General features: G+C 37.8%; 1 protein-coding gene across 5 annotated transcripts in view; it reads left to right on the top strand.

Annotated features, from left to right (window-relative positions):
- HERC2 (HECT and RLD domain containing E3 ubiquitin protein ligase 2) overlaps window positions 1-24,582 on the top strand; it is a 250,796-nt gene that overhangs the window by 204,516 nt on the left and 21,698 nt on the right. For all 5 annotated transcript variants that reach the window (XM_044232144.1, XM_044232143.1, XM_044232140.1 and 2 more), the window contains exons 71-80: window positions 7,534-7,641; window positions 8,459-8,590; window positions 9,283-9,441; window positions 9,527-9,645; window positions 10,268-10,393; window positions 10,859-11,014; window positions 11,434-11,549; window positions 11,646-11,844; window positions 15,668-15,882; window positions 23,590-23,767. In XM_044232144.1, the coding sequence (XP_044088079.1) occupies window positions 7,534-7,641; window positions 8,459-8,590; window positions 9,283-9,441; window positions 9,527-9,645; window positions 10,268-10,393; window positions 10,859-11,014; window positions 11,434-11,549; window positions 11,646-11,844; window positions 15,668-15,882; window positions 23,590-23,767 (1,508 nt within the window). The remainder of the gene's footprint in view (window positions 1-7,533; window positions 7,642-8,458; window positions 8,591-9,282; window positions 9,442-9,526; window positions 9,646-10,267; window positions 10,394-10,858; window positions 11,015-11,433; window positions 11,550-11,645; window positions 11,845-15,667; window positions 15,883-23,589; window positions 23,768-24,582) is intronic.

Raw genomic sequence — 24,582 nt, 5'->3', positions numbered from 1 at the left:
ACCGTCTGCTGAAACAGCCTTTCTCCAATCTCATTTCACACCCTTCCTTCTTCATAACAGTTAACACCCTGTGACATTTAACAGACATCATCTGTTCCTTACACTAGAGCAGAGACTGTCTAGAATCAGTTGCATACTAAGGATGAGAGTGGAAATCCTTTCCTTGTTCCAATAAGGTGAATACGTTTAGTCTGTCAGTGTTATGTCCATTAACTGTAGATTTTTCATAGATGCCCTTATTAGCTTGAGGAAATTTCTTTCTGTTCCTAGTTTGGAAATGTTGTTTGCCTTTACTTTATTTTCAGAGCCCTGGTATCATCATCTTTTATAATTTTGTGTGTTTTTGTAGCTGCTTTCAAAGAAGGATTCGCTAACCTCTTCTTTCCACCATCACCTATGTCTTGCCTTTCATTAATTCTTTTGTAAGCTAATTTGTCCCAAAGAAGACTGTAAATCAAATGCTAAATGTTTGATGAATATTTCAAGTGGCATTTTATTTTATTTTTTTTCCCAATTTATTTATTTTCAGAAAAACAGTATTCATTATTTTTTCACCACACCCAGTGCTCCATGCAAGCTGTGCCCTCTATAATACCCACCACCTGGTACCCCAACCTCCCACCCCCCCGCCACTTCAAACCCCTCAGATTGTTTTTCAGAGTCCATAGTCTCTCATGGTTCATCTCCCCTTCCAATTTACCCAAAAGCACATACCCTCCCCAATGTCCATAACCCTACCCCCCTTCTCCCAACTCCCCTCCCCCCAGCAACCCACAGTTTGTTTGGTGAGATTAAGAGTCACTTATGGTTTGTCTCCCTCCCTATCCCATCTTGTTTCATGGATTCTTCTCCTACCCACTTAAGCCCCCATGTTGCATCACCACTTCCTCATATCAGGGAGATCATATGATAGTTGTCTTTCTCCGCTAAGCATGATACGCTCTAGTTCCATCCATGTTGTCGCAAATGGCAAGATTTCGTTTCTTTTGATGGCTGCATAGTATTCCATTGTGTATATATACCACATCTTCTTGATCCATTCATCTGTTGATGGACATCTAGGTTCTTTCCATAGTTTGGCTATTGTGGACATTGCTGCTATAAACATTCGGGTGCACGTGCCCCTTTGGATCACTACGTTTGTATCTTTAGGGTAAATACCCAGTAGTGCAATTGCTGGGTCATAGGGCAGTTCTATTTTCAACATTTTGAGGAACCTCCATGCTGTTTTCCAGAGTGGTTGCACCAGCTTGCATTCCCACCAACAGTGTAGGAGGGTTCCCCTTTCTCGGCATCCTCGCCAGCATCTGTCATTTCCTGACTTGTTGATTTTAGCCATTCTGACTGGTGTGAGGTGATATCTCATTGTGGTTTTGATTTGTATTTCCCTGATGCCGAGTGATATGGAGCACTTTTTCATGTGTCTGTTGGCCATCTGGATGTCTTCTTTGCAGAAACGTCTGTTCATGTCCTCTGCCCATTTCTTGATTGGATTATTTGTTCTTTGGGTGTTGAGTTTGTTAAGTTCTTTATAGATTTTGGACACTAGTCCTTTATCTGATATGTCGTTTGCAAATATCTTCTCCCATTCTGTCAGTTGTCTTTTGGTTTTGTTAACTGTTTCCTTTGCTGTGCAAAAGCTTTTGATTTTGATGAAATCCCAAAAGTTCATTTTTGCCCTTGCTTCCCTTGCCTTTGGCGATGTTCCTAGGAAGATGTTGCTGCGGCTGAGGTCGAAGAGGTTGCTGCCTGTGTTCTCCTCAAGGATTTTGATGGATTCCTTTCTCACATTGAGGTCCTTAATCCATTTTGAATCTATTTTTGTGTGTGGTGTAAGGAAATGGTCCAATTTCATTTTTCTGCACGTGGCTGTCCAATTTTCCCAACACCATTTATTAAAGAGGCTGTCTTTTTTCCATTGGACATTCTTTCCTGCTTTGTCGAAGATTAGTTGACCATAGAGTTGAGGGTCTATTTCTGGGCTCTCTATTCTCTTCCATTGATCTATGTGTCTGTTTTTGTGCAATACCATGCTGTCTTGATGATGACTGCTTTGTAATAGAGCTTGAAGTCCGGAATTGTGATGCCACCAACTTTGGCTTTCTTTTTCAATATCCCTTTGGCTATTTGAGGTCTTTTCTGGTTCCATATAAATTTTAGGATTATTTGTTCCATTTCTTTGAAAAAGATGGATGGTACTTTGATAGGAATTGCATTAAATGTGTAGATTGCTTTAGGTAGCATAGACATTTTCACAATATTTATTCTTCCAATCCAGGAGCATGGAACATTTTTCCATTTCTTTGTGTCTTCCTCAATTTCTTTCATGAGTACTTTATAGTTTTCTGAGTATAGATTCTTAGCCTCTTTGGTTAGGTTTATTCCTAGGTATCTTATGGTTTGGGGTGCAATTGTAAATGGGATTGACTCCTTAATTTCTCTTTCTTCTGTCTTGTTGTTGGTGTAGAGAAATGCAACTGATTTCTGTGCATTGATCTTATATCCTGACACTTTACTGAATTCCTGTATAAGTTCTAGCAGTTTTGGAGTGGAGTCTTTTGGGTTTTCCACATAGAGTATCATATCATCTGCGAAGAGTGATAATTTGACTTCTTCTTTGCCGATTTGGATGCCTTTAATTTCCTTTTGTTGTCTGATTGCTGAGGCTAGGACTTCTAGTACTATGTTGAATAGCAGTGGTGATAATGGACATCCCTGCCGTGTTCCTGACCTTAGCGGAAAAGCTTTCAGTTTTTCTCCATGGAGAATGATATTTGCAGTGGGTTTTTCATAGATGGCTTTGATGATATTGAGGTATGTGCCCTCTATCCCTACACTTTGAAGGGTTTTGATCAGGAAGGGATGCTGTACTTTGTCAAATGCTTTTTCAGCATCTATTGAGAGTATCATATGGTTCTTGTTCTTTCTTTTATTGATGTGTTGTATCACATTGACTGATTTGCGGATGTTGAACCAACCTTGCAGCCCTGGGATAAATCCCACTTGGTCGTGGTGAATAATCCTTTTAATGTACTGTTGAATCCTATTGGCTAGTATTTTGGTGAGAATTTTTGCATCTGTGTTCATCAAGGATATTGGTCTATAGCTCTCTTTTTTGATGGGATCCTTGTCTGATTTTGGGATCAAGGTGATGCTGGCCTCATAAAATGAGTTTGGGAGTTTTCCTTCCATTTCTATTTTTTGGAACAGTTTCAGGAGAATAGGAATTAGTTCTTCTTTAAATGTTTGGTAGAATTCCCCCGGGAAGCCATCTGGCCCTGGGCTTTTGTTTGTTTGGAGATTTTTAATGACTGTTTCAATCTCCTTACTGGTTATGGGTCTGTTCAGGATTTCTATTTCTTCCTGGTTCAATTTTGGTAGTTTATATGTTTCTAGGAATGCATCCATTTCTTCCAGATTGTCAAATTTGTTGGCGTAGAGTTGCTCATAGTATGTTCTTATAATAGTTTGTATTTCTTTGGTGTTAGTTGTGATCTCTCCTCTTTCATTCATGATTTTATTTATTTGGGTCCTTTCTCTTTTCTTTTTGATAAGTCTGGCGAAGGGTTTATCAATTTTATTAATTCTTTCAAAGAACCAGCTCCTAGTTTGGTTGATTTGTTCTATTGTTTTTTTGGTTTCTATTTCATTGATTTCTGCTCTGATCTTTACGATTTCTCTTCTCCTGCTGGGCTTAGGGTTTCTTTCTTGTTCTTTCTCCAGCTCCTTTAGGTGTAGGGTTAGGTTGTGTACCTGAGACCTTTCTTGTTTCTTGAGAAAAGCTTGTACCGCTATATATTTTCCTCTCAGGACTGCCTTTGTTGTGTCCCACAGATTTTGAACCGTTGTATTTTCATTATCATTTGTTTCCATGATTTTTTTCAATTCTTCTTTAATTTCCCGGTTGACCCATTCATTCTTTAGAAGGATGCTGTTTAGTCTCCATGTATTTGTGTTCTTTCCAAACTTCCTCTTGTGGTTGAGTTCTAGCTTCAGAGCACTGTGGTCTGAAAATATGCAGGGAAGGATCCCAATCTTTTGATACTGGTTGAGTCCTGATTTAGGACCGAGGATGTGATCTATTCTGGAGAATGTTCCATGTGCACTAGAGAAGAATGTGTATTCTGTTGCTTTGGGATGAAATGTTCTGAATATATCTGTGATGTCCATCTCATCCAGTGTATCATTTAAGGCCTTTATTTCCCTGTTGATCTTTTGCTTGGATGATCTGTCCATTTCAGTGAGGGGAGTGTTAAAGTCCCCTACTATTATTGTATTATTGTTGATGTGTTTCTTTGATTTTGTTATTAATTGGTTTATATAGTTTGCTGCGCCCACGTTGGGGGCATAGATATTTAAAATTGTTAGATCTTCTTGTTGGACAGACCCTTTGAGTATGATATAGTGTCCTTCCTCATCTCTTATTATAGTCTTTGGCTTAAAATCTAATTGATCTGATATAAGGATTGCCACTCCTGCTTTTTTCTGATGTCCATTAGCATGGTAAATTCTTTTCCACCCCCTCACTTTAAGTCTGGAGGTGTCTTCGGGTTTAAAATGAGTTTCTTGGAGGCAACATATAGATGGGTTTTGTTTTATTATCCATTCTGATACCCTGTGTCTTTTGATTGGGGCATTTAGCCCATTAACATTCAGGGTAACTATTGAGAGATATGATTTTAGTGCCATTGTATTGCCTGTAAGGTGACTGTTACTGTATATTGTCTCTGTTCCTTTCTGATCTACCATTTGTAGGCTCTCTCTTTGCTTAGAGGACCCCTTTCAGTATTTCCTGTAGAGCTGTTTTGGTGTTTGCAAATTCTTTCAGTTTTTGTTTGTCCTGGAAGCTTTTAATCTCTCCTTCTATTTTCAATGATAGCCTAGCTGGATATAGTATTCTTGGCTGCATGTTTTTCTCGTTTAGTGCTCTGAAAATATCATGCCAGCTCTTTCTGGCCTGCCAGGTCTCTGTGGATAAGTCAGCTACCAATCTAATACTTTTACCATTGTATGTTACAGACTTCTTTTCCCGGGCTGCTTTCAGGATTTTCTCTTTGTCACTAAGGCTTGTAAATTTTACTATTAGGTGACGGGGTGTGGGCCTATTCTTATTGATTTTGAGGGGCGTTCTCTGAACCTCCTGAATTTTGATACTCGTTTTCTTTGCCATATTGGGGAAATTCTCCCCAATAATTCTCTCCAGTATACCTTCTGCTCCCATCTCTCTTTCTTCTTCTTCTGGAATCCCAATTATTCTAATGTTGTTTCGTCTTATGGTGTCACTTATCTCTCGAATTCTCCCCTCGTGGTCCAGTAGCTGTTTGTCCCTCTTTTGCTCAGCTTCTTTATTCTCTGTCATTTGGTCTTCTATATCGCTAATTCTTTCTTCTGCCTCATTTATCCTAGCAGTGAGAGCCTCCATTTTTGATTGAACTTCATTAATAGCTTTTTAGATTTCAACTTGGTTAGATTTTAGTTCTTTTATTTCTCCAGAAAGGGCTTTTATATCTCTGGAGAGGGTTTCTCTAATATCTTCCATGCCTTTTTCAAGCCCGGCTATAACCTTGAGAATTGTCATTTTGAACTCTAGATCTGACATATTACCAATGTCTGTATTGATTAGGTCCCTAGCCTTCGGTACTGCCTCTTGTTCTTTTTTTTGTTGTGAATTTTTCCGCCTTGTCATTTTGTCCAGCTAAGAGTATATGAAGGAGCAAGTAAAATACTAAAAGGGTGGCAACAATCCCAGGAAAATATGCTTTAACCAAATCAGAAGAGATCCCAAATCGTGAGGGGGGATTTCTCCCCCCTCACGATTGGGTGAGGGATCTCCTCTGATTGGGATCTCCTTTGATTGGGATCTCCCAATCTCTTCTGATTGGGATCTCCCAATCTCTTATGATTTGGGGATAAAAAGAGGTTCAAAAAGAAAGAAAGAAAAAAAAAGAAAAAAAGAATTAAAAAAAAGAGATTGAAGAATTTAAAAAAGAATTAAGAAAAAAAGATTGAAGAGATTAGGATCTCTTCTGATTTGGGGATAAAAAGAGGTTCAAAAATAAAGAAAAAAAGAAAAAAAAAGAATTAAAAAAAAAGAAAATGAATAAAGAAAAGTATAAAAAAGAAAAATATATATATATTAGATAGTCTAGTTAAAAAACATTAAAAAATAAAAGGGTAAAAGTTATAAAAAATTTTAGCAGAAGAAGAGAAAAAAAATGAAAAAGAAAAAAAATTAAATTAACTGCAAGACTAAAAAATCACAGGGAGAAATCCATGAGTTCCGTGGTTTGTTTTCTCCTCCTCTGGAATTCTGCTGCTCTCCTTGGTATTGAAACTGCACTCCTTGGTAGGTGAACTTAGTCTTGCCTGGATTTCTTGTTGATCTTCTGGGGGAGGGGCCTGGTGTAGTGATTCTCAAGTGTCTTTGCCCCAGGCGGAATTACACCGCCCTTACCAGGGGCCGGGCTGAGTGATCTGCTCGGCTTTGCTTTCAGGAGCTTTTGTTCCCTGAGCGCTTTCCGTAGAGTTCCGGAGGACGGGAATACAAATGGTGGCCTCCTGGTCTCTGGCCCGGAGGAGCCGAGAGCCCGGGGCCCCGCTCCCCTGTGCGCCCTCAGCGAACAGCTCCCAGTAACTCGCGTCTGCCCAACCTCCGGCCGCGCTCCGAGCTCACCGAGCTTGGGACCGGTTTCAGGCAACTCCGAGCTGCGAGCTTACTGTCGGCTCTGTCTCTGCAGCCGGCTTTCCCGTTCCAATAACCGCAAGCTCTGCGACACTCAGACACCCCCGATCCTTCTGTGACCCCGCGGGACCTGAGGTCACGCCGACCCCGCGTGGGCTTCGCCCCGGTTTAGCCTCCGGAGCGATGTCCCTCAGCGGAACAGACTTTTAAAAGTCCTGATTTTGTGCTCCGTTGCTCTGCCGCTTGCCGGGAGCCGGCCCCTCCCCCCGGGGTCTATCTTCCCGTCGCTTTGGATTCACTTCTCCGCCAGTCCTACCTTTCAGAAAGTGGTTGTTTTTCTGTTTCTAGAATTGCTGTTCTTCTTCTCTTCGATCTGCCGATGGATTTGCAGGTGTTTGCAATCTTTAGATAAGCTCTCTAGCTGATCTCCTGCTAGCTGAGGTAGTCTCAGCCTGCTACTTCTCCGCCATCTTGACTCCTCCCCCTAGATACTCTCAAGTGGCATTTTAAATGTGTGACTTTGCGGGGTGGGAGGAATAATAAAGCTCGGTCTGACAATGAAAGTTTGCCCAGAAGTGAGAGCACAAAATGAATTAGCCAAGTGGAAGCTTCTTCTTGACCTTTCCATCACAGTTGAAGTTTTCTGTGGTAGACAAGGTGAGGGCAATGGGGCAGTTAGTCTTAGGCTCTTGTCTTTGAGGTCAGTTCTTTCTGCCTTTCTGCTTTTCATTAGCTGTTAAACATCATTTTAGTCTCACCGTTTCTGTGTGGTGTGTTGTGGCTTATGGCCTTGTCTGTGATATATCAGTTGGGAGTAATCATTGTGTGTTTTGTGCTCATTTGACCTCCAGGAGCAGAAGGACTGAGGGTGGAGTTTGACCGGCAGTGCTCTACAGAGAGGCGCCACGACCCTCTCACAGTCATGGATGGTGTCAACAGGATTGTCTCCGTGCGGTCAGGTGTGAAGGAGGGTTGAGCAGGATGCTGTCTGCTTGCCTTCATAAAACAGAACTGTTAACTTACTAAACAGAACACTACTGCTTCATTCTTATGTGGCACTTAAGGGACAATAAGCTATATTGCTGCAAAATTTAGTAGGTTTTATCTGCATCTTTCTAGTATGTTCAATAAGATAATTACGTGAGTGGTTTGTGCACCTCACCAGTGATGGGGGGGATTACAGAGTGCCTGTTGGGTCCTTGGGACACAGGCAGTCTGGTAAGCCCAGTTTCACCCAGATAGAGAGGGTGCTGTAAGACATGTGGGAGTTCCAGGCTTATGCAAGGTAAAGGTTGATGTATGAGGAAACTACCTAAAGGGACTGACTTGATCATTGATTCAGTGAGGGCTGGGCTCAGGTTTTTGTAAAATTGCACTCTCTGCAGGGAGAGCTGGGGCTTTTTATCCTGTTTCCTGGGTAACTGCCATCATATAAGACCTTGCCCTGGAAACCTCCCTGTAAGCCCTTGACCTGATGTGTGTGCTGGGTGACTGTGCTGTCCTCTCACACTGTGTTGTAGTTATATATGAGCGTTTCCATCAGAGCATTGCCTACTTGTCCTGAGTTTCCCTAGTAATTGGTATAGTGTGTATGGAAAGACAGTATGTATTAAATGTTATTCACTACAAGTAGTGTGAACTCAAATTTGGGAGAACTTGGGTTGGAGGAGCTAGCTGTTCTTCAAATATAATGTAGATGATTTTTCTTTTTATCTAAAGAAGTTTGTGTTAATCACGTGATAGAACCCAACCCCAGGGCATGCTTTTCTCTGCTAGGCCGAGAATGGTCTGACTGGTCCAGTGAGCTGCGCATCCCAGGGGATGAGTTGAAGTGGAAGTTCATCAGTGATGGGTCTGTGAATGGGTGGGGCTGGCGCTTCACAGTCTATCCCATCATGCCAGCTGCAGGTAAGTTGGGGGCCTGGCAGCATCCAGGTCTTAATGACTCAAGCAAGGTGGACATACAAACCATTTTCATTTAGTACTTTGTAGTCTGCCTTCTCCTAATGTGTTGGGAGCCTGCCCTGCCCAAGGTCCCACTGCAGTGATGATCAGAACTCCAAAGAGCCACCTGAGCTGTCCAGTTGTTGGGGTGTTAGCAGTCCATCATCTAAAGGGGAAGGAGTTACTGCTGTTGCAGCACCACCACCACCACCGCTGCTGCTGCTACTACTGCTACTACCACTTCTTCTCCTTCCTTCTTCCTTCTTTTTCAATTTTATTTGTTTAGTTGAGAGAGAACGAGAGCAAAAGTGGGGGCTAGGAGCAGAGGGAGAGGTACAAGCAGACTCCCTGCTGAGCAGAGAGCCCAACACGGGGCTCGATCCCCGGCTTGGGATCATGACCTGAGCTGAAGGCAGTTAACTGACTGAGCCACGAGGCACTCCACTGCTTGCACTTCTTAATTTGTTTGATTTTCAGATAAAATGTTAATGTACAGAGTGTAGTTATGTGACACAGACAGTGGCAGTACCATGGGCATCCCTCTAATCACAGCATCTGTGTAGACAAGGCCCACTGGGTCAGATTTGTGTAGGTCTTTTTGTGGGATAGCCCTCTTCCTTTTCAACACAGGGACATTTACAGTGCTCATTTCCCAGGCCCTAAAGACCTCCTTTCTGATCGCTGCGTCCTCTCCTGTCCATCCATGGACTTGGTGACATGTCTGTTAGACTTCCGACTCAATCTCACTTCAAACAGAAGCATTGTCCCTCGTCTTGCGGCATCACTGGCAGCCTGTGCACAGCTGAGTGCCTTAGGTAAATAGCACCTTTATTATCACATCTGTTGTACTTGGTGGGGAAAATGGTCAAGCTTCTGATATTTTCTCTCTGCTCATTTTAGCTGCCAGTCACAGAATGTGGGCCCTCCAAAGACTGAGGAAGCTGCTTACAACTGAATTTGGACAGTCAATCAACATAAACAGGCTACTTGGAGATAATGATGGGGAAGCAAGAGCTTTGGTATGGAAAAGCAAGAGCTTTTCTAGATATTTGACCTTTGGGAATAAAATATTGTTTAAGTAGTTTAAACTTCTAAGTCACTGAGAAGAGTTGAGAAATTCTACATAGGAATAAGGCCGCCTTTGTCCCTTCTAGATTCCTTTATGTTGCTCCATATACTCAGTGCAGATTGGCTTGTGATTTTTAGAAACAGATGTGTCAATGGCTGTGAGCATAGGATTATGTCTGTTAGACTTTGCAAAAAGTCTGGCCCACAGCATCCCCTTGTTTTTGCTGTATGAGATAGTTATTGTTGAAAGGATGCTTGATCTTAACCATCTTAGGAGATGGGGCTTTAAGGCCAGAAAGGGATTGGTTCCCTGCAAGTGGCTATACTGAAATCAAGACCAAGCATTCTGAGGTGAATTTTCACCTGGTCTCATTAAAAAGGGTTGCTGGTCTCATTAAAAAGGGTTCTTTGTTTTTAATTTTAGTGCTCATCAAACCTATTTGAAAAATATCAATACATTTTTTTTAGGGAAAATAGTACCAACATAACAAAATATTGGATGCATAGAAACAAAATGCTTATTATCTCCCCTACATTTTGGATTACTAGCATATAATTTTGTTGTTTTCTTAGAGTTTTACAGGTAGTGCCCTTGCTGCTTTGGTAAAAGGCCTTCCAGAAGCTTTGCAAAGGCAGTTTGAATATGAAGATCCTATTGTAAGAGGTGGCAAGCAGCTGCTCCACAGCCCGTTCTTTAAGGTAATGCTTGACTTGTTTTAAAGTGATAAGGAGAGCCACTGAGAGTGGTCATGTGTAGTACATTGCATTTTAGGCCTCATTGGGGACAGGTGTAGGTATTGCTGAAGTTGGGTATGAAAAATGTCCAGAAATGACTATGTAACCTAAGCCCTTAATACTTTAAGCAAGTATTAGTATACTTGATGAGATGCTTGACTTAGGCAGCAAGTATTGTAGCAATTGTCAGATCTGATCTCCTATGTGTCAGGTGCATCACTAGGGGCTGGGTAGGAATAATCCACGTCACTGGTGATGGTGAAATATTTGGTTGGTACATAGCAGTCATCCTGGAATAAGGAGCTCCTGAATGAGGATTCACAGAAATCCTATAATGATGTCTGTGTTTAGTACGCAGTATTGGTTAAATAAGAGTATTAGCTACATTTTTTTTAGCTTCCTTGTGTTATTAATTTTTGGTTGCTTCAGGTACTGGTAGCTCTTGCTTGTGACCTGGAACTAGACACTCTCCCCTGCTGTGCTGAGACACACAAGTGGGCTTGGTTCCGAAGATACTGCATGGCCTCCCGTGTTGCTGTGGCCCTGGACAAAAGAACACCATTGCCGCGTCTTTTTCTTGATGAGGTATTGCATGTTATTTTGAAATCACTTCTGGAATGTAAAAACTTTCTTTTTCAGCTGTGGTATAAAAAGATGCCAATATTTATGAGACACAGCAACATTCTCTTACAAAGGGGTACCGTAAAGAAAAAAGCACACAGGTGAAACTGAATAAACAGTTGCTGTGAATTTCAGTAAAAGTTTATTTTTAGTTAATTAAAGATATAATGGCATTATAAAGATCTAATAGGTATTTTCAAATATCTTAGACTTGATATAATCATATTGGTTTTGCTTATTAACTATAAAATCACAATTTTGATGTTGCTATTCTCTCAGATTGTTGGATGGGAATTACTTCTGTGTTACTTCTGTGTTCTTAATATTATTTGTTTTATTTTTGAAAGATGAGTGTTTGATAATCTCATAATAATATTGTCTAGGTGGCTAAGAAGATTCGTGAGTTAATGGCAGACAGCGAACCCATGGATGTTCTCCATGAGAGCCATGACATTTTTAAAAGAGAGCAAGATGAACAACTTGTGCAGTGGATGAACAGGTTATTATATCAGAACCAAGAATAATATGTACTGGAGAAAGATGTTTTATGTGCAGTTCATTGCCATGTCAGTTGTTCACTTAATGTTTGTTGTAGGCGACCAGATGACTGGACTCTTTCTGCTGGTGGCAGTGGAACAATTTATGGATGGGGGCATAATCATAGGGGACAGCTTGGGGGCATTGAAGGTGCAAAAGTTAAAGTTCCCACTCCATGTGAAGCCCTTGCAACTCTCAGACCTGTACAGTTAATTGGAGGAGAACAGACTCTCTTTGCAGTGACAGCTGATGGAAAGGTAAGGGTATGTTTTCTGTGTCATGACGTTAAAACTAAGAGACAGCTATGGCTAGAGTGCATTGTTGGGTCCACAGTATGTGTAAGGATTCTATATTGAAACATTATCTCAAGGTTAATAGTACTTATGTTGTGCTGGAAGTGGTTATTATTCTAAATATTTCTGTGTGTGTTTTATAAATGTGTTTTATAACTTTATAGTTTTTGAAATACAGGCTACATAAAAAAGTGTACTATTTGCATATCAGTAATACCTTAGAGTATTCATTTTTTGTTTGCTATTGTAATGTTCTTCTAAAAAATTAATTGCTTTTAGTATGATGAAATGGTTGATACTTATTTATTGGCTTTATGTCTGGTGACTTTATTCTACTCTTTTCTTTCCGTTGTGTATTTCTTGTATCTTCTTTAAAGTCATCTATAAATGGATTTTGTTCCTTCTCAGTTCACTTCTCTTATTTTTTTCCTTTGGTGTGGAGGAAAGGGAAGCTCATTGCTCTGGATAAGAATTATGGTATAATATTGAGCAGGGTTGGTGGTCATGGGCTTGTTCTTAATCCAGGCAGCAAAGCAAACTCTGAATATTCCACCCACTTACTATGAGGTTTTGGTAGATGCTCTTTATGAGATTGAGAACATTTCTTTCTCCTTCTGCATTTAAAAAACTGTTTATATTTGTTTTCTCTTTTAGTGGATTAATATAGTGAATTGAATTAATTGGTTTTCTTTCCTTTTTTTTTTTTTTTTTTAAAAGATTTTATTTATTTATTTATTTGACAGAGAGAGGGAACCAAGCAGGGTGAGGGGGAGAGGGAGAAGCAGGCTTACTGCTGAGAAGGGAGCCTGATGCGGGGCTCAATCCCAGCATCCTGGGATCATGACCTGAGCTGAAAGTAGATGGTAACAGTTGAGCCACCCAGGCGCCACATTAATTGGTTTTCTTATATTAAACCCTCTTCCATTCACTGGGGAAACCCAACTTGGTCAAGATAGGTTTAACTTTTTTGGGATTTGTGAATATTTTGGGATTTTGGGGAGCTCCAAGATCATGAATTCAGTCATTACAATGTTCCTGTCTTAAACACTTCTTGTCTGGTTCTGATACTCTATTATGTGTTTAACTTACAACAGTTAATTTAAATACACATTTATTATCTTGTAATTTCTCTGAGTCAGGACTCTGGAGGTGGTTTAGCTCGGTCCTCCCTCTCAGGATCTCTCAGCAGGCTGCAGTTGCCTCAAGGCTGTACTGAGGATTTGCCATGAGCTGTTGGTCGAGGCTGCCCTCAGTTCTTTGCCACCTCACACTTGGCCACTGGCTTCATTAGAGCAAGGAAGGGGGATGGGGCAAGAGAGCGTGATAACAAGACCAAGTCACAGTCTGTGTGACCTAATCCAAAAGTGACAGTCCATCCCTGTTGCCTGTCCATTAAAATTGAGTTGCTAGGTGTAGCCCATGTTCAGGGAGAAGAGATTACACAGGGTGGAAATCAGGGACCCTTGGGAACCACATCAGAAGCTGCCTGCCAAGAGTATCAAGATTGTGCTGGTCTCATTAAAAAGGGTTGAAGTATATCCTTCTTCTTCTCTTTTCTGGAAAATTCTTTGTCCTTTAGTTGTTTCCTGGTTATTTTAACTTGTATATGTAAAATCTGAAGTGAATTAGTATTTCTATCCTCCTTCCAAATAATACAAATACTGATCTTTTGTTATCCTGTGTTTTGGTGCAAACCCTTTAGGGAATGATAGGTATTATTATTTTAGTTGTTGTTATATATGGACCCAAGTATTTTTTTCCCCAGATTTACCCAATGTTGTACAAATCTTTGTATCATTGTTTCTTATGTCTCAGACCTTATGTCTTTTAATCATTTTTCTTCTACTTTAAGCATGCATTTTCAATTTTTAGTGAGATTCTCTTGTTGGTTAATTCTCAGATTGTTTTTCTTTACTTGAATATGTATTTTGTTCTTCTTCCTAAAGTAAGGATTACAGACATTTTCTGGAAAGGTCATGGTAGTATTTTTGGCTACATGGGTCATATGGTCTCTGTTGAAACTATGAAAGCAGGCTGTGAACAGTATGTAAATGAATGTATGTGGCTGTGTTCCTATAAAACTTTATTTATGAAAGTAGATGGTAGGGCCTGATTTGGCTCATGGGCCATAATTTGCCAACCCCTTTTCTAGAGTATAAAATTCTCAGTTGACTTACTTTCAGTCAGCCTGTTAAAAGCTTAATTTTTCTGGTTTTTGGCCTTCATTGTTGCTAATGAGATGTCAACAGTCAGACTGATTTTTACCCAAATGAAGGTAATGTTGCTGCTTTTAATATCTTTCTTCAGTGATCTATAATTTTGCTATGATATATTTTTATTTTTTTCCTTCTTTTTTGTTTTACTTCGTTTTTGCCAGGTGATAAGGAATGGAAGAGGGAGGGTTTCTGACTCTTGAAAAGTGATTTTTCAGTAACTCTGGTAAATTCCTAGATTTTTTTTACCTCCCAGTGTTGCTTCTCTTATATTCACTGTGTGATCTCTACCTGAAACTATGAGTTCTGTCTCTAACACCTTGTTTCATGTTTCTTCTTTTCTTTATGTTTCTGCGCTTTATGCTAGAGAATATCTTCAGACCCATCTTCTAGTTCTGTAATCTCTTCACCACCTGTTTATATGATCTGCTGTTAAATATATCTGGGTTTTTTTTATTTCAGTTACTGTCTTTTTAAGTCCTGGAAGTCCTGCTTTGGGTAATTTTGTACTTTCTTATTCCTTGGGGATACCTTCCAGCTTTCGTTTCTTTAAATGTAGTATTAGACTGTTGTTTTTGCTGACTCCCACATGGTGTCTCCTTTCAACTATGAGCTGACCATTTTCCTTAGAATATTTTATTTAGAAATTCTTTAAGGCTCAGTTTAAAATTACTCATCAAAAGAGAATTTGTAACCCCTTATGTACTACCAGTTTAAGACATTAAATTAAATTCTCTATCTAAGGAATTTAGACCAAATGTAACATAAATTCAGGCTGAAAACCAACCTAATGACCAGCTTTTGTCATTATGAATTCTTAGGAGAGATTTTCCCCTGTCTAATTCAGTGCTAAGATTGAGAAAAGCAACTTGCTTTGTTGTTCTCTTAGTTCTTGTTTGTTTTTGGCCCACTGGAGCCTCACCTTTCTACAGTCTCCTTTTAGGCTTTGGCACTTTTCCCCTGACATCCAGTGTGCTGAAGATTCTCAAAACCTTCAAGGGGACATTGGCTGGGCTCATCTATCAACAAGAGTTCTTGATTTCATTCCCCATTTTAGTCCTTGAGGTTTCCTTACTCTTGTGTCAGTGCAGCAATGCATTTGAAACAGTATGAAACATTAAAGTTTTTATAGGAGGGATGTTTGATATGCATTTGAAAAAGGCAGTCTGATTTTAAAAAAATTAATGATAAACTTTGTGTCCTCAAATAATTACCCACTGAGGGTGAAAGAAAAATAGTGTATTCTACTGTGTGATTTAATGCTGTTTTGCTGAAATATTAAATATATTTAAGATTTTCTGTGAGTGTTATTATTAGGGATTTGTTCCAGGGTTAGGATCTTCTTTTCAGAATACATTCTTGTGAATTTGGAATTTCTAATAGTCATAACTATTTCTTTCATTTTTAGAGTTTTGATAAAACACAAAAAATGTTAAATATTCTTGTGGTTTTTAATTTCTAATTTCACTTCTCTGTGATAAAAATGTCTGTGACACTGATTGAGCTTGTTAATTACTAAAATATAGGGATAAATTTGGATTAAAAACCTGATAATTATATTTTTCTTTTCTTAGCTTTATGCCACTGGATATGGTGCAGGTGGCAGACTAGGAATTGGAGGGACAGAGTCGGTATCTACCCCAACGTTACTTGAATCTATTCAGCATGTGTTTATTAAAAAAGTAGCTGTGAACTCAGGAGGAAAACACTGTCTTGCCCTCTCTTCAGAAGGAGAAGTTTACTCCTGGGGTGAGGCAGAAGATGGGAAGTTGGGGCATGGCAACAGAAGGTATTATGTGAAAACATCATTTTTGATGTTATGCTTTTCTTTTCTTGTTTTAATTTTTGTGTAATATATTGGCACTTTGTTTTTCAGAACAGCATTTATAATATCTACTCAAGTTAAATGTTAATGACTCATTTGGCAGAAATAAGTTCTTGTTCCAATGTGTGGGGTTGCCTATGTGACCTTCCCAGTTGAGGAGAAAATCAATTCTGAATTTCTGATTTTTAAGTACTGAGTATGTTGAATTTCTCTTTGTCCTTCTCCCCTTCCTCTGATCCTGAGTAATTCACTGAATCACAGTTGGCACTTTGGTACCATATGTGATGCTAAAGCTATAAATACAGAGGAAATGGAATGGGACAGTATTTTTTAAACAAAGCAAGCAAACAAACCCTCTAGTTTTCAGAAATTAATGGAACTAACAGCCCAGTTGGGAGTAACAAGGACCTTCATATACAATTAACTTAAAGCACTGGATAAGAGAAAGTAAAATTATGTATGGTGATCTGCAGAGGTGAATGCTGACAGTCATGTGTATGAGGAGAATAACTGAGAGGCCAGGGGAAAAACCGACCTAAAAGGATTAGACAGAATGGTCCACAGAGCTTATAGAGGGCAGATGATAGACCTTGTTCCCAAAACCTCATAATTTCCAGGGCATTGGTTAGAGGAGTAAGAATGTGCACAAAAGTGGGGGAAAAAATTAAACATAGACTGTGTTGCTCTGATCCTGCCAATAAAGCTTAAAAGCAAGACATGGAAAGATTATACTATTTACAAGGAACCATAAGCTCAAGAGTATCTTTATGAATACAAACATATCAAGCATTCAGCAAGATAAACTTTACAGTGTTCTACATCCAATCAGAAATTATCAGGCATGTGTGTCCTCAAGAAATAATGTTGGGAAAATTGGGTGTTCAGATGCAAAAGAATGAAATTGGGTCCCTCATGTACATCACTTACAAAAATTAACTCAAAGTGGAATAAAAACTTAAATGTAAGTGTAAGACCTGAAGCTGTAAAACTTCTAGAAGAAAACAGGGAAAAGCTCCTTGACATTGGTATTTGCAGTGACTTTTTGAATATGACACTCATAGTGCAAGCACCAAAACCAAAAATAAACAAGTAGGACTGCGTCAAACAGCAAAAGAAGCAATTGACAAAATGAAAAGCAGCCTGTAGAATAAAAGAAAATATTTGCAAACCATATAACTAGTCAGGGATTAATGTAGAAAATGTGTAAGGAATTCATATAACTCAATAGCCAAAAAAAAAAAAAAACAAAAAACCAAAAAAACATGATTAACAAATGAGAAAAGACCCGAATAGACATATTTTTCCCAAAGAATACATACAGATGTACTCATAGGTACATGAAAAGTTTCTCAACATCACTAATCATCAGGGAAATGCAAATCAAAACCACAATCAGATATTATCTCACACTTGTTAGAATGGCTATTATCAAGAAGGCAAGAAATAGGAAGTGCTGGTGAGGACGTGGAGAAAAGGTAAACTTTGTACAATGTTGGTGGGAATATAAATTGGTACAGCAACTATAGAAAAACATAGAAAAAAGTAAAAAAATAAAACTACCATATGATCCAGCAATCCCTCTTTTGGATATATATCTGAAGGAAACAAAATCATTGTCTTGAAAGGATCTGTACTCTCATGTTCAGTGTGGCATTGTTTATAATAGCCAAGACATGGAAACAACCTAAGGGTTCATCAGCAGATGAATGAATAAAGAAATGTGGGGTGGTGTGTGGAGTGTGTATATGTGTGTGTGTATGTGTATTATTCAGCCATAGAAAAGGAAATCTTGGTATTTGTGATAACTTGGATCAACCTTGAAGACATTATCTTAAATGAAATGAGTCAGGGAAAGAGAAAACACTAAGATCTCACTTATATGTGAAATCTAAAAAAGCTAAACTCATTGAAATAGAGTAGGTTGGGAGTTACCCAAGGCTCGAGGTTGGAGATTGAGGAAATGTTGACAGAGTGTACTAACTTCCAGTTATAAGGTGAATAAGTTATGGGGATTTAACGTACAGTATATTGACTTTAGATAACAATACATTTTATTGTATCCTTGAAAGTTGCTAAGAGAGAGTAGATCTTTTTTTTTTTTTTTTTAAGATTTTATTTTTATTTATTTGACAGAGACAGATACAGCGAAAGAGGGAACACAAGCAGGGGAAGCAGGAGAGGGAGAAGCAGACCTCCCGCTAAGCAGGGAGCCTGATGCAGGACTCCATCCCAGGACCCTGGGATCGTGACCTGAGCCGAAGGCAGATGCTTAATGACTGAGCCACCCAGGCACCCTGAGGGTAGATCTTAAATGTTCTCACCGCACAAAAATATTATTATGTGAGGTGATGGGTTTATTAACTAAACTTACTGTAATAATCATTTTGTAATGTATACATGTATCAAATCATCACATTATACACCTTGGATTTTTTTACTTTTATATGTCAGTTATATCTCAAAGCTATATAAAAATTATCAGGGATACAAAAAGTCAGGAAAATAGAGCCCATATAAGGAGAAAAATCAGTCGATTAAAACTGACCCAGAAATGACATAAGTGATACTACTGGATAAGAATGTTAAAACAGTATTTTAACCACATTCCTATGTTATTAAGAAACTTCTTGGAAAATTTGAACATTTTAGAGACTGAAAGATATTTAACCAAATGCTTTAACCAAAGTCTTAATGATATGAAATATGTCTGAAATGAAAAGTACAGTACATGTTCAATACAGATTAATGTATAATCTGTTTAATACAGGTTAATATATATGTATATACAATGTTTAGTGTAGATTAAACATTGCTGACAAATAGATCGATGAACTTGATGACCTAACAATAGAAACTGAACACAGAAATGAAATACACATACATAAAATGAACATAGCATCAGTGAATTGTGGATATAAACAGTCTTAAGTGGCCTATTCTATGAATAGTTTGGAGCCACCAGTGGAGGATGGGGAGGATTTTGAAAAATTATAGCGAAAAATATGCAAATTTGATGAAAACTATAAACTCAAAGATTCAAGAAGTTCAAAGAACTTAAGGCAAAAGGAACATGAAGGAAACTTACCAAGGCACATGGTCAAGGCTCAAGACTGCTGATAAAGAGAAAAAAATCATAAAAGTAGCTAGAAGGAAAAATACATGTTACATATATAGAAAAAAGACAAAGGATGACAGCAAATTTCTTACAGAAAACAATGCAAGCTAGAAGATGGTGGAGGTACTGAAAGTAAAAATAACTGTCAACCTAGAATTTGTTTACTCTAGGAAAATATTTTTTCAAGAATAAAATTGAAGTAGACTCATTCAGACATAATAAAAGCTGCGATAATTCAACACCTGCAGACCTGCACAACAAAAATGTTAAAGAAGTTACTTCAAACAGAAGGAAAGTTATATCAGATGGAATTAGGGTTCTATACAAATGAATGAGGAAATTGCTACATGGGTTAATTAATATCATGACTTTTTCCTTAATATATAAATATTTTCAAAAGGTAATTGAGTATTTCAAGGATATAATAAAAATGAATTGAGACACACAGAAGTAAAATATATAGCAATAATAAGAGGAAGACAACATCAACACAGAGCCTTGGGGGGTAGGAAATAGAAGTATTCCACTGTGATGCTCTTATATTATACATGATGTAGTATGTGACTAGATTAAACTGTAATAGAGAGGTATTCTGCATACCCTAAAACAAACATTAATATAATGCAACAAAAAGCTTTACTTGAATAAACCAACAAAGAAGCTAAAGTGAAATTGTAAAACATACTCTAAAGAAGAAAAAAAATTGAGTAAACAAAGGAGACAAGTAGGAAAAAGATAGCAAGATGTGATATAAGCAAAAATATATCAACAGTAACATCAAATGTAAATGGTTTAGGCACTTCATTTAAAAGTCAGAGGTTGTCAGAAGGGATATAAAAGCAAGATTAAACCTATTTTAAAACTAATTTTAAATATTAGACACATAAATAGATTACAGCTAAAAAAATGGAAAAATATATACCATGTTAACACTAATCAAAAGAAAGCTGGTGTGCTTGTATTAATATCATACAAAGTAGATTTCACAGCAAAGAATACTGAGAGGGATAAAAAGGGTCAATTAGTAATGATGAAGTGGTCAGTTATCGAGGGGACATAATATCTTAAATGTTGACACAATTAATGGTAGACCTTCTGAATACATGAAATTAAACAAAATGACAGAGTTGCAGGTAAAAATAGACAAATCCACAGTTACAGTTGGAGATTTTAATACCCTTCTCTCAATAAGCAATAAAATGTAAATAGAAAATCTGTCAGAAGACAACTCTTGTCAACTAACTTGATCAAATACTCATTTACAGAACATTCAATTTAGCAAAAGCACTTTCTTGTCAACTACATATGTAACAACTACCAACATAGACCATAATATGGGCCAAAAAACCAAATCATACACATCAAGAGTACTCAAGTAATATAAATTATATTCTGTGACCCTAATGGAATTAATTAGAAACCAATAACAATAAAATCTCTGGGAAATCTTCCAAATATTTGGAAAGTAAATAAAATCTTTTGAAATAGCTGGCCAAAGAGGGAATCAAAAATAAATTAGAAATGATTTTGACCATGGGGCTCCTTGGGTGGCTGAGTGAGTTAAGCCTCTGCCTTCAGCTTAGATTATGATCCCAGGGTTCTGAGATCAAGCCCTACATTGGGCTCCCTGCTCTGCAGGGAGCCTGCTTCTCCCTCTCCCCTGCTTGCTACTCCCCTTGCTTAGATGCTCTCTCTCTGTCAAATAAATAAACAGAATCTTTAAAAAAAAAAAGAAAGAAAAAAAGGAAAAAGATTTTTCACCTGAGTGAAAATGTAAACAGAATATAAAAATGTATGTGATCCAGCAAAGGCAGTACTTAGGAGATTTATAGCATAAAATGCCTTTTTAAAAAAATTTATAAAAGAAACATGGTTTTTAATGACTTCAGTTTGTACGTTGAGACCTAGAATAAGGATAAATGCAACCCAGAATAAGCAGAATAAAGGAAATAAGGAAGATCAGAGTGAGAATCCATGAAACAGAAAATAGAGCAATAGAGAAAAATCAAAGAAAACAAAAGTTAGTTTTTTGAGAAAGTCAGTATAAAACCTGCCTCTAACTGATCAAGAAAAAAGATTACACAAATTGTAGCAATATCAGGAATGAGGGCATTTAATCACTGCAGAATGTATAGCTATTGAAAAATATAATGAACATCTTTATGACAACAAGTGCAGCTTTTTAGATGAGATGGACAAATTCCTCAAAGGACACACACTCTTTAAAGCTCACTCAAGAAGCAATAGGTGACTCAGATAGCTTTGTGTCTATTTAAGTAAATGAGTTTCCCATAAATAAATCTCCATAAACAGGTGATATGGTCTGCCACATGTATAAGTAACAGATAATACCAACTCTTAACAAACTATTTTAGAAAATTGAGGAGGGAATTCTCCCCAACTCTCCTTTGTGGATAGCTTTAGTCTTACATCAAAACTAGACTTAGACGTTAATAGAGAAATACAGACCAATGTCCTTCATGAAAGTAGATATAAAAATTCTTAAGATTTTAGAAAATCAAATCTGACAATATATAAAAGGATAATACACCACCATGACCAAGTGAGTTTTATGTCAGAAATTGCACAATTGTCCTTTAACATTGGAAAATGAATCCAGTAATAAAGAAAAACCATATATGGTCATCTTAGTAGATGAAGGAAGGAAAAACGTTTGACAAACTTCATCAGTTCCTGACAAACAGTTTTCACTAATCTAGGAATAAAAAAGAGAACTTCTGTGACTTGATGAAGAGCATCTCTGTTACACATAGAGCTAATACAATACTTAAGAGTGACAGACTGAACCTCCTCCAATTTCAGGAAAAAGACAAGGACATCTACTATCAAGATTCAGTATTGTACTTCAAGATTAGCACGTGCAGTATAGCAGTATAAAAAAGGCATTCAGATTGGAAAGAGAATTAAAGCTATTTATATGTAGTATAATTGTTGATATAGAAAATCCATGCTATCAACAAAAAAGCTACTAGAATTAATAAGTGAGATTAGCAGGGTTGCAGGATAGATCACTAAATAAAAGGCATTTGTGTGTCTATACATTTACAATGTAATCAGAAATTAAAGTTTGAAAAATACCATTTATATTATCCTCCTCCCAGAATTGAAATAGTAAGGGACAAATTTGACTTGGTGGGGGGAGGAGGTAAAACAAAAAACAAAAAAACAAAAAAAACCGTGTTGAATTTATAGGCAGAAAACTATAAAACACTGGTGGGGGAAATTTTAAAAGACCTAAAATTATGGAGGAGAGTATACTCTGTGATCATGGATTAGAAGACAATATTGTTTTGTCAGTTTTCCTCCAATTAACCTACACGTTTTACCCCTTCCCAATTAAAATGTGTGTAAAAATTGACAAACTGACTGTAAAATTCATATGGAAATTCAGAGTGCCTAGAATAATCAAAACAATTTTAAAAATAAGGAGCAGTGTTGGAGGACTGACATTATTTCAAACCTGATTTTAAAGCTACGGTAATTGAGACAGTATAGTATTGTAAAAAGAGAAAGGTACCAGTGGAACACAAGAGTCTAAAAATGTATCACAAATACTGAATCATGACTGGAAAAATGAAGCTTGATTTCTCTCTTATAACTTCCAATGCACAGTCTACAAAAGTGCAGACATTTTATTGGAGAACAGAACTTTTTCAACAAATGGTCTTGAACTATTGGATTACCATATAGCGAGCAGTGAACTTCTTGCACCACATCCAGATTTAACTCAAAAGGATTGGTAATCATAAATGTAAAACCTAAATCCATAAACTTTAGAAGAAAACATGAGAGAAAACCTTTGTGATTTAGGTCAGATAAGGATTTTTAGATAAAACTCCAAAAACATAATCCAGTAAAGAAAAATAGGATAAATTGGACTTCATAAAAATGTAAACTTCAGGCTTTCGAAAGATAGATTGAAAAGACATGCTGCATACAGACTGAGAAAACATTATTTGTAATGAAACATCTGGCTAAGATCTTTCAAAACTCAGTAATAAGAAAATAAACAAGTTTGCTATCAGTGTTTGCCCTATTGTAGGCTAGTTAACATTCAAATGATAAAACTCCTTAAATGAAATGTTGATTTATAGCAAGGGTGGGCAACTTGTTTTGGTAGAGTCAGGTAGTAATAAATATTTTAGGCCAGCCACATGCAGTCTTTGTTGTATATGCTTCTTTCAGTTTTTGTTTTTGTTTTTTTAATAGCCCTTTAAAAATATAAAATTCATTCTTGTTAATTGGCCTTTCAAAAACAGGCCATGGGCCAGATTGGCCTGCATTGGGCACTAGTCTCCTGGCTTCTGATTTAGATTGAAAGTCTCTGCTCTCTGGCATTAGGGTAGCTGGTATAAAAGGAGACATTTAGAAAATAATGAAGTTTTGACTTCAGGTCTGAATGATTGTTCTTAATTAACTGATTTGAGAGGTGTACATTAAATAAGTGAACAGCAAACCAAAAGTCTAGTATTTAATACTTTTAAAATATTTAAGAATAAAACCATTACAGTTATCCTTGTTGACCTTATTTGCAGTCCATGTGACCGCCCTCGAGTCATTGAGTCTCTGAGAGGAATTGAAGTGGTTGATGTTGCTGCTGGTGGAGCCCACAGTGCCTGTGTCACAGCAGCAGGGGACCTCTACACATGGGGCAAAGGCCGGTATGGCCGCCTGGGACACAGCGACAGCGAGGACCAGTTAAAGCCAAAGCTGGTGAGAAGGCACCTTGAAAAGGTGCTCAGAGGTCTAGGGCAGCTCTTCACACCCTCACTGTTGAAGGTGGTGGGGGAGGTAGCTATACCATTGTGATTTTTAAAAATCAAAAGTATTTCCTCTTCTAGTTTCTTTTATTTTAGAGTTGATGGCCTTATGCTCATTATTTACAAGCAGGTTTTTTTTTTCCATTTAAAAAAAATTTTTTTTTTTATAAACATATATTTTTATCCCCAGGGGTACAGGTCTGTGAATCGCCCGGTTTACACACTTCACTCACCAAAGCACATACAAACAGGTTTTGTATTCAGTGAGTCATTTAAACAGGGTAGTATTTGAAATACTACCTTTTATTTATACTTTATTATATATATAATAATAAATATGTAATAGTATTTATTAATATAAATTAGTATTACTTGGCATCTAGCTGAATGCTTTGGCTTCTATAAGGCCCACTGTATTTTGGGTGAAGCAGTAAGTAAGACTTCTTGGTGTGGTAGGACTGGCTGATTGGGGGCACTGATTCCTGCCTCCTATAGTTTAGATTTATTTGGTTCATTCAGATGAAGGTGTTTCTGTCTTATCTTACAAGATTATTAAAATTGCACTTTCTTTGCAAAGGCTTCCCTCCCTGCCCTCCACACAGACAGAAAGAGCATCACAGTACTGTAAAGCCTTTCCTGGGATGCCTGAGTGTCTAAGTGGATTAAGTGACTGCCTCTTGATTTTTGTTCAGGTCATGATCTCAGGGTTGTAAAATTGAACCCCGCAACAGACTTTGCACTCAGTGGGAAGTCTGCTTAGATTCTCTG

Source organism: Neovison vison, chromosome 13, assembly GCF_020171115.1.
Source record: "Neovison vison isolate M4711 chromosome 13, ASM_NN_V1, whole genome shotgun sequence".
In the NCBI taxonomy this organism is placed as follows: domain Eukaryota; kingdom Metazoa; phylum Chordata; class Mammalia; order Carnivora; family Mustelidae; genus Neogale; species Neogale vison.
Note: the sequence above shows the minus strand (reverse complement) of the source record. Positions and strands in the feature narration are given on the sequence as shown.